Raw genomic sequence first — 10686 nt, forward strand, 5'->3', positions numbered from 1 at the left:
TCAGTTGTGTGAACTGTTGCGTAACTTAGAGCATGTAAACGTTATTTATGTTTTCTTCATTTCTATCGCTCTTTCTGTGTGAAGTGACATTTTAAGTACTTTTCATTCCTAAAGACTTTCTTTCATTTGTGTTAGAATTTTCAAAAGCCTACTTCCCTCATGAACAAAATTACAAACCATTACAAATGTTCTAATAAATTAAATGGTTACAATGGGAATTGTATTGGTTTTAACTGTAATGGCCTGTTGGTCTCTACTGGTAATTTTGGATGCTACTGGAATGAGTCCACATACACACCAAATAAAGATATATTGTATAGGTACTGTAATGTTAATAAAATTATATTTGTAATGGATAGAATTTGTATTGTTTTTAGCAGGGTTTCTTTCTTGGATATCCGAGTATGATTGTTCTATTCGTCCCCTGGATGCATGGTTTCAAAAATGAAATTAAAATAATACTCCGAGTACAGCAAATCTTACTTTACGTTGCTATTAATATCCTAAACTAGAATTTGGGCTGTGATTGCGGCTCACATCGGTCCACGCCCAGCAGAAAAGCAGTGCTCGGTTCTGTGCGACACATCCGGGGCTCATTCAGGGGTGTCACTCAAGCCTGCGAAGATGGCGACTACGGGCAGAAATACACTCCTGTCGGTTAGCACAAATGTAAATAACAGCACTTCCGAAAGCCAAAATCCCGAGGATGATGACGGGCAGAATTTATGGTAGGCCTTACCGGTTCTTACCCCCCCATTAAATCTCACATATATGCGCTCAACGTGCCTTTAAGTGGCCCTAAGCCGCATGTGACAGTTGTTAGCCGCTAACTTGCAAATTACCCCAGCCGGGCAGGTACAGAGGCCAGCCTGATTCAATGATCGCATTGATGCTTATTGTGTTTAGATGTGTGGATTTAAAAGCTAACGCCACTCTCTACGTCCAGGTCATCGATATTGAGTGAGGTATCGACGCGATCCCGGTCAAAATTGCCGTCGGGAAAGAATGTGGTGGTTATGGGTGGGTGTTTTTCACTCTATCATACATAAATGCTGTTTCATGTCTGCTGTTGTCGCTACATCATGCGGATCTGCATCCGTTGTTTCATTGCTATTAAATGACATGTGCTATGGAGTAAATGCAAGGGTTTGCAAAGACCGATGACTCTGTTGAAGCGTGAATGTGTGCACTGATGTGATTTTTAAGTGTGCTGTTATTGTTATTTTTGAGGGCTCGACTGAGCGCACGTCATTGTCTACAGTAGTAGCCGTCATCCTCAGTGCGCGTGGTGATAGACACATAGAGCTTGAAGCGGAAATGCTATTTGTTTTTTGTTTTGTTTAAGTTAAGTAATTAGTTTCATTTTAAAGATTTGCTTGTAGTTCAGCTTTTTAGGTTTTGTTCAATGCGTTGGATAATCCGAATTTTTTACGAAGGGCCGTGTGGCCCAAAATCAAGTGAGCTGCCTACCAAGACAGCACGGCACGGCGTTAAGATATTAATGATGCATGTCCGGTCGTACATGATGCCTAAAATGCTGACTTGTTAGGCAGCTAAGTATGTATTGAGACCGACTATCTGACGTTTACTTCCTCAATGGAAGAATTACTCATAAGACATCTGAAATGACTAAATGTCATGTAAGCTTGTTTTGAATGTTATTGTAGAGTGATCTATTTGGAGAATTAAAAAAATTGTGATCATTTTATCTTTGTTTTATGTTATGTATTTGTTATGCATACAAAACATGAATTTCCAGTTTGTAACAAATCGGTTGTTTTGCTGTGTGTTTTTTGTTTTGTTATTGTAACATATGATGCCTACAGTATGTATGTTTTCCAGGGTCCAAATGTCTCTACTTGTGTGCTTATGGCTTGTTTTACAGGTGAGGTGGGTTCTGGCAAGACCACCCTTGTGGCCAAACTACAAGGTGTAGAGGAGTACATGAAGGGGCGGGGTTTAGAGTACATGTATTTCAGTGTTCATGATGATGACATTGATGGTGAGAATTAAAAGCTTTCAAACAAACACTTCAATACACAATACACACCTGGTTGGCAGTGTCCATCTTTAAGTGTATATAACCATTTTAAGGAATAGTATGAAATAACCGACTGTAATTACCTATAATTAATAACTCAAACAGTTTTTACTGCTGTTTTGTTATTTTTTGGAAAACATTTTTGCCAACCTGTCAAGCTTTGCTATCCTTGTCAGTAGTTGCAATGTGTTTCACACTTCACACTTGGTGCAAACAGCATTAAATTCAATAATGGCATGCAAAATCCACAGAGACCTCTCACCAGTCCCTGCTGTCTTTCGACAGATCATGCACGGTGTAACGCGTGGGTGCTTGACGGAGACCTCTATCACAAAGGCCTGCAGAAGTTCGCCGTGTCGACAGAGAACCTTGCGGACTCGCTGGTTCTGTTTGTGGTGGATCTCTCTCGGCCGTGGCTGGCCCTCGATTCGCTGCAGAAATGGGGCAGTGTGGTGAGGGATTACCTGGACAAACTCAGAGTACCTCCTGAAACCATGAGAGAGCTGGAGCACAGATGTGAGTTGTGTGTGTTTTGCATGATCTTGGGGATGCTTTTCGACCTCTGAGACTGCGAGTCTCTGCAGGCTGTGTTGTATGACATTTATTCCTCTTGCTTGAATGAGTTTGCAGTGCATTGAGGATATTAAATTACTCTGGTTGAATGTGACTGTGTGTACGCAGCGGTCAAACAGTTCCAGGAGTATGTGGAACCAGGAAGTGATCTGGACGGTGTGCCCCAGAGAAGGAATCCTGAATCGGAGGAAGAGAGCGTCCTGCTGCCCCTGGGGGACAACACACTTACAAACAACCTGGGCCTGACTATAGTGGTGGTCTGCAATAAGGTACGTCAGTTACATCAATTAACTTGTGTTGCGATGCTTCATTAAAATGAGTTTTCAACAGCAATGTGGGTTTTAATAAATATTTTTACAGTAGTGGTCAAAAGTACATAAGGTGGTGTGGTGTTGGACTTGAGTTGGCATTAACAGAAAATATTGTACAAATATGCCACTTTTGACCACTACTGTTATTTACGGTTTTGGATTGATATTTACAAAGTTGGTTTTTGGTTGTGCTGGAAGCCCCAAATAAAAAAAGTCAAACACTTTTATCCGAAGCGAATTGCAAATATATCCAGGTACAAAATAATTAACCTCTCTCTCTCTCACTCACTCTCTCTCTGCAGTGTGATGCGATCAGCACTTTGGAGAAGGAGCACGATTATAAAGACGAGCACTTAGATTTCATCCAGTCTCACGTCCGGCGCTTCTGTCTGCAGTGTATCCTTAAACATCAGTTATTTGCATAAGAGTATCATGGGTTTTGTGTGTGTCTGAAGGGGCAGCACTGGTCAAAGAGTTGCCCCGTAATCTCTTGTTTAGCAGCTGAATAAAAATGAAATCACCAGAGCCAAAATGGCTGCCTTTCAAAAATCAAGTAGAGAATAATATTGGAGAGAGGTATTTATGCTTGTATGGTCTCAATGTGTTCTCCTTTACAAGTGGTGTTTCAGATGGGGCAGCACTACTCTACACATCCATGAAGGAGAACAAAAATCTAGACTTGTTATATAAATATCTCGTTCACAGGTTATACGGCTTTCCCTTCGACATCCCAGCTCAGGTGGTGGAGAAAGACTCAGTGTTTATGTAAGTGCTTGGTGGCAGAGCTACAGGTGCAGCTTATACTAGAAGAGTAAACTGTGGGTCTCTTGACTATCAAATAAAACAATTGTTTTTATGTCTTACCATACATTTTTTATTTGCAATGACATTTCTATTACAAATTACATTGAGAAATAATTTTTCTATATATTTTTCTGTATGTATATACATGTTGGGTCCTGGAAGGAAAATGAAGGAAAACCGTGATTTAAAGGAACAATGCATGAAGGTGCTAACGTTTAAATGGTGTTTTTGAGATGTTTGTCTCTCACTTTCAGTCCATCAGGATGGGACAATGAAAAAAAGATTGCCATCTTGCATGAAAATTTCCAGACATTAAAAGCAGATGACAACTTTGAAGATGTAATAGTGAAACCTCCAGTTAGAAAGGTAAGTACTCCAAACGTTTCTTAGTAGAACCTCTTTTAATGTACAAGCACTAATGTCTGGCATTGCTTTCCAGTTTGTACATGAGAAGGAAGTTCAAGCTGAAGATGACCAAGTATTTCTAGTAAAGTTGCAGGTAATGTTGCAGTGTTTTATGTATGCATAGTATTATGAACAGTTTCCCACGTTTTGGGTGATATAACTTAGTTCTTCTTAGCTATGTAACCTTTTTACAAGATTTTAATTGACCACAAAAACAAAACCCATAGATTAAATTTTCCTGAATAAAACTGTGCTTGGTAAAATCGAGATTCACTGGGAATCTTTGCTAATCTTGGGTAACCAGAAGAGTCAAGAATGAGACATAAAAAGTGAAAAATATTTTTCTTTCTCAGTCTCTCTTAGCCAAACAGCCTCCAGTCACTGCAGGAAGACCAGTGGTGAGTGTCTACAGTACATACAACATTTCAACCCAAACTATTTTATCCTAACATCTTGCAAATAACTTGCAATCATGAAATACATATGAATTTTTGAAACATATATGCATTTAAAACCAAATTGAAATTAAAAAAAAAAATCTATTATGAAATTGTATAATTCTGTATGTTTAAAGATACACTCAGCTTTAAAATTGTTTCGATTTTTTTAGTAAGTAATTCTAAAACATTTTTCTGTGTGTTTAACAGGACCCAACAAACAGAGCCCCCACAGGCTCACCAAGGACGACCAACCGTTCAGCTGCGGCCAACGTGGCTAACGTCATGCCCATGCAATCAGGTACCAAGAAGATTGATCCCAACATGAAAGGTGTGTATGAGAGCGACGTGTGCAGGACGTCTGCATCTTTCTCCTTATCCATCCTTTCCTTCACTTTCTCACCGGGGCTGCATCTTCCGCTTTCCAACTACTGGGAGCAACAGCTTTGGAATCACACTTCTTCCTCCTCCTTCCTGGGGATTTATTTCTCTCTGGATCTGGTTTTTAACACCCACTCATCTTGACAACAATATAACCTGCGTACCATTTTCTTTCATGTCTTTTTGTGTAAATATAGAGGGGCCACAATAATGAATTTACTATTTTTAGTCGTATATGCAGATGAGAAATACTTAACTTTCGTGGGTTTAGATTATAAGAAAATTGCTGCCCATGTTTGAAGAGGATTAAGAGCTTGTTGGTTTTAGAGTGGCTTTGGACGTTTTCCTTGTTTATCCATGTTCAATTTCTCGCTCAGACTTTCATCTCGACTGTCTTTCAGCATGTTTTTAATTCCAGTTCAGGGTTTTAGTAGTTTGTGCTAATCTGAGACTTTGTTTTATTTAATGGGTGTTAAGCTTGTCTTAACCTGTATGATTGTGCTAATTGTGTTGTTTCTTCATGTGGCAGGCGGTCAGACCAGCGAGGGCGTGCTGGCCAACTTCTTCAACAGTCTGCTGACTAAGAAAGCAGGCTCGCCTAGCCCGGGCGCTCAGCCCACAGGGGGAGGGGGTAACACACCGGGAACAGTCCGCAAGTCAGGTGAGACGATTCTCTGGGATGCTTTCACACATTCATTTCTTCATTGGTATCCGTGCCGGCTCTCAGAGTGGATTTGAAGTGTTTTGAATTGTGCGGCGTAAGGTTCATAATTCAACTTTCTACAAGACACAACTCCACTGTTTTTAACATCAGCATCCTTAAAAGTCAGACAATCAACATGTGAAAAAATGCTGAGCTTTATAAAAGTTTGCAATTAGCTAAAAAAACAGACTTTCTTCAAGTTTTATTCTCAATTTGAAAACACTTCAAATATCTTTTTTCCATGTTGTACATTCGTGAGGTCACTTACCTTTGCCCTCTGTTTTCCCTGTTTGTTATCATTTTTTAAATTGTCCTTTTCATTTTTTTCCCTCTTCCACATTTATCCCCATCCCAGATCTTTGACATCAGTGACGGTAAAATAAAATAAATATATATTTGATTATCTCTGCATGTGCAGCTAAAACTCTTGAAAAGCACAGTCACCCCTGCTAACCATCCAAGCTGACGTTCTGTCACCCTCATTGTTCATGCTGTGCCTAGCAGATGAGTATTAACACTAATAACAGAAGACGTTATAGGAACTAGTTTACATGCAAACATTATTTATATTGCATGTTCGAAGACTAACACCGTTATACAGTCTCGCATAGATCTGAGATCTGATTTTAGCTCCACCGTCTCTGTCATATTTTGCTTTTGCATCTACATTTGTTTTTGAACCCATAATGCAGCTTGATTTTATGGGAGTGTATTAAAGGTAAAGTACCTCATTGACCCCAGTATCCTCTCCAAAGATCAATGTATCCCTTAAGTTTGCTGTACATGTGCTGTTTTTTTCTTACAAATGACCCTCTTCCTTTCATGTGTACGTATGAATGAGTGAGTGAGCAACAACATTTATGCTGAAGTAGTGTGCACTTTGCCCATCAGCCATCATTTTTAACCCCTTTAAACTGTCTTCTATCATGTGTGTTAGCAAGGGGATGTTGGCCACGTTAAGGTGTGTGTCCATGCAACACTCCATCGCTTGCATCCAAAATGTCTCTCTAACCAGTTCTGTATTCCCTACAATTAACATCTGTCAGCATGGCTCTTCCAGCACACATATAAGTTACATACATCATGCATGTTTGTCTCTTGTACAGTCTGTCTATTATACAACACCTTCCTTGTTGGCACTTCGAAAGAGCCACTGTCCTGCAGAGTTTAGCTCCGACCTAAATCAAATAAATTCTGAACATAGATAGCCTATAGGCTATATATATATATATATATATATATGTATACATAGACGCAGCAACGAATGCTTTGTCCTGTTGCTGTGACGTGTCAGCGCTGCCGCCATATTGGGGAGGGCGAGACTGCCCTGTAAACGTATACAAGTGAACGCTTATTCTGTTTTTCGTCCAGAAAAACTGCAGCTCCCTTGTTGACTTGTATGTGTTTATGCCTGATGTGTCTTGTATGTATGTATTAAAGTTTATGTCTTGCCTTCCCCTCCCCAATAGGGCGGCGTCTATGTATGTCTTCTATCCTGAAGCCCTTGATAAATGTGTTTGATTAGTGTTTGAACTAAACTTGTCAGGACAGTCGCCCTTCAGAACTGGAGTTAAATATCCCTGACCAAGTGTCTTTAACTTGCATGCTCGCTCCTTTGTAATTCATACTCGGGTTGGAGAGTATGACACTTGATTTTATACAACAATGTCAATCACAAGGGATTTTGATATACAGTAATAGTGGATATATTTGGCTAACTAGGGTTTAGTGAACTAATTCTTTCAAGGTGCAATCCACAAACATTCCAAGGCTGTTTGCTATCGCTATTATTGGCAGAGGCGAGATGGTGCATACTAGAGGCGAGATGGTGCATACTAGAGGCGAGATGGTGCATACTAGAGGCGAGATGGTGTATACTAGAGGCTGACATTTTTTCGGGAATCCTGCATCCCGCAGGAATCCTGCATCCCGCAGGGAAACAATCACTATTCATCATGGGATTGGGACGGGACAGGAAAAAAATTCAGCGGGAGTGGGAATCGTTTTTACGCAGCTGAAAACGGAAGGCTCATTTGACAGCGTTTAAGCCGAGGAACTACGATACAATGCTTTATATAAAGACATGCAGCTGTACAAGTACAATGCGTCGATTGGTTGGTGTGGTATTTTTTCCGTCTCTGCTGCACTGTGATTGGACAGTAAAAAGTGCTATGATGAGCTGAGCGCTCTCTTCCAATTTGAACATTGGAACTCTCTGCGCTTGATCAATCGCCGGCGCTGACAGGGCTCATTGATCAATTCGGCCACAATGGTCGCGTATGCTCCCGAAATTTAGCCTGAGCGTCCTCAAAACATATTTGGGAGCATTTGTGCGAGTGCCCGTTTTGTTGTGGTGCGACCTGTTTTAGAACGTTCGCTATTACTGCACACAGTTTGGGCTGCGAGTGTGTGCGTGTACAGTGACAGGCCGGGCATTGACACAAGGAATGTTGTGATCTGTACTGCATTGTTTACTGTAACTGACAGATTCCGGCAAAAAAAAAAAACAACAACACGGGAGTGGGAGGTATTCTTCTGGGTTTGGGACGGGACAGGAGTTTTCCCCAGTTATTTCACGGGATTGGGATGGGATAGGATTTTTTTTGTGGGAGTGGGATGGGACAGGTTTGAAAATCCACTCCTGTGTCACCCTGTAGTGTATACCTCTCAACAGTCTTGCAAACTTTTGTATTTAGCATCAGCAATAGTTTTTGAATTTACATTGTAAAAGTATTGTGGATTGTACCTTTCAAAACCTTTTACAAATACTGAATTAGGAGTCTCTTGCATGTTTGTATGTTTCCTACATTTTCTAAAGCACTTCATGTCATTAACACAACGAATGCGTGAGTCCGTATGCGTGTGCAGATCCATTAACACTTTTTAGAGTATTCTTTTATTCCATCTTACTTTGCTCCAAAAATCATCTTTTTTAAATATAAGTTATTCCAGTCGCTGATCTTTTGGCCTAAAATTAAAAAGAAAGATGCAATGGTTCTCATTTTTTCTCCCCACTCACTCTTCTACTAAATTGTTGACTCACAAACACTGACACGCTAAAGCTTTGACTTCAGTTTATATGTATTTGTACTACTGCTTTTGAAATACTGACTTTGTTTAAAGGGACAGTTCACCCCAAAATAAAAATTCTCTCATTTATTTGCCCCCATGTCATTCAAAACCTGTATATGATCTGTGCACAAAAAGATGTTTTGAGAAATGTCTCAGTGGTTTTGTGTGCAAGTCAATTGAGGCTGATGTTGTTTGGTTACCAACGTTCCTTAAAATATATTTTGTGTTCTGCAGACGAAAGTAAGTCATACAGATTTGGAATGACATGAGAGTGAGTAAATGATGTAAGAATGTTCATTTTTGGCTGAACTGTCTCTTTAATACCGCTTCCAGTTAACAAACAGCTGGTCAGTCATTTTGGTTGGTGAAAAGCGACTGTAAGACACATACTGATTTGCTCTGCATCTTGGTGTTCACAGGCTCCAAATTGGGGTTGACAGACGTCCAGGCTGAGCTGGACCGGATCTCCAACAAATCTGACCTGGACTCAGCCCCTAACGCCACCACGCCCCCTGCTGAAAACGATGAATCCTGAACAAGAGGCGGGGTCTATTTACTATCAAGCCCCTCCACATACACTGCTCTCTCCGCCCCCCTGCCACCTCTCCTCCCTTCCTCTCCCTCGCCCTTTTCTTGCTCTTGTTCAGAGAGGGATTTATTCCCGTTTATTCCTTGTAAGGCCAGTGACTTGAAGTTGCATGTTGGGCAAATGAAGATGCTACATCTGTCTCCACACAATACGCGCACATGTACAGCGGATGATTCTGTAAAACACAGAGACATACAGAATGAGGACTGATGTAGAAATGAAGGACACTAGATCAGTGTTGGACACTAACAGAGAGACTTAGGAATTAGGATGTAGAGCGAAGTCAGATTAGAAAGTAAAGGGGGGTTATGACATTTGTTTATATGTATGCGAGTTAGATTCTTCAGCTTTCGGTTGTAATTGTCTTCCTGTAAGAGAAGAACCTTGTACGTCTACCGTGAATGTCACTCGGCTTCTGACAAACAAACGCACATGTTTACTTTTCTAAACGTCTTATTATGCCTCATCTGAACAAAAAATAAAGGGAAGCATCACATTTCAGTCACAGTAGTGAGAGACATGATCAAACAATGTGTTGGGTGTGATCCCCTTGTTTTCATAAAATGGTAGTTTTTAGCACTCTTTAAGGGATAGTTCACCCAAAAATGACCATTCTTTTTTTTTTACTCCCTTATGTCGCATGTATGCTGTTTTAATGCTTTGAATCTTAAAGGGATAGTTCACCCAAAAATGAAAATTCTGTCATCATTTACCCACTCTCAAGTAGTTCTGAACCTGTATAAATTGTAAATTTTGTTGTTCTGCTGAACGCAAAGATATTTGGAAGAATGCTTGGCAAACAGTTCTGGGGCACTATTGACTTCCATGGTAGGGAAGAAAATACTATGGTAGTCAATGGTGCCCCAGAACAGAACTATTCTTCAAAATATCTTCTTTTGTGTTCAACCGAACAAATAATTTTATACAGCGTTGGAACAACTTGAGGGTGAGTAAATGATAACAGAACTTTCATTTTTGGGTGAACCTTCCCTTTAATGCAGCTCTTTTCCAAACGCAGTCAAAAGCTCCGAAATGGACAAAAAACACTTTCGATGAAGCAACCTAAAATTTGAATTGTTATTCACTGTAAATCTTTGCTTCCGCTCCATATTTGTCTTATTATTTCTTCCACATATTCAAACTGGCATGTGGCATTTAATAATAAACCATCTGCGGATGAGATTGAGTTAGAGATTTTCAGCAAATGAGCGACTTGAATATTGATTCATTTACACAAAGCTATTGTGCTTGGAATATAACACATAAGTTGTATAAAAAAAAAACTTCATAAAGATTTGTAAAATTGTTTTCACTGATGACAACAGTTTAGGGTTTCGAAACAACATCAGCGTAGTAAATAATGACAGATT

At 40.0% G+C, this 10686-nt stretch overlaps 1 protein-coding gene across 3 annotated transcripts; it reads left to right on the forward strand.

The window, feature by feature from the left end:
* Positions 1-592: 592 nt before the first annotated feature.
* On the forward strand, positions 593-9817 carry dync1li1 (dynein, cytoplasmic 1, light intermediate chain 1). Of its 3 annotated transcripts, XM_057354335.1 has the most exons (14): positions 593-728; positions 947-1020; positions 1886-2002; positions 2327-2557; positions 2723-2883; positions 3228-3321; positions 3555-3690; positions 3984-4095; positions 4169-4228; positions 4488-4532; positions 4782-4902; positions 5482-5613; positions 6011-6029; positions 9147-9261. In XM_057354335.1, the coding sequence occupies exons 1-13, from the start codon at positions 625-627 to the stop codon at positions 6016-6018; spliced, it is 1395 nt and encodes a 464-aa protein (XP_057210318.1). In that variant the 5' UTR covers positions 593-624; the 3' UTR covers positions 6019-6029; positions 9147-9261. The 3 variants fall into 3 exon arrangements, with proteins under 3 accessions (XP_057210318.1, XP_057210315.1, XP_057210316.1); XM_057354332.1 differs by lacking the exon at positions 6011-6029 and having other exon boundaries at positions 594-728; positions 9147-9817; XM_057354333.1 differs by lacking the exon at positions 6011-6029 and having other exon boundaries at positions 594-728; positions 4782-4872; positions 9147-9817.
* The last annotated feature ends 869 nt before the right edge of the window (positions 9818-10686 follow it).

The sequence above is a fragment of the Triplophysa rosa genome, linkage group LG16 (assembly GCF_024868665.1).
Source record: "Triplophysa rosa linkage group LG16, Trosa_1v2, whole genome shotgun sequence".
Classification (NCBI taxonomy): Eukaryota; Metazoa; Chordata; class Actinopteri; order Cypriniformes; family Nemacheilidae; genus Triplophysa; species Triplophysa rosa.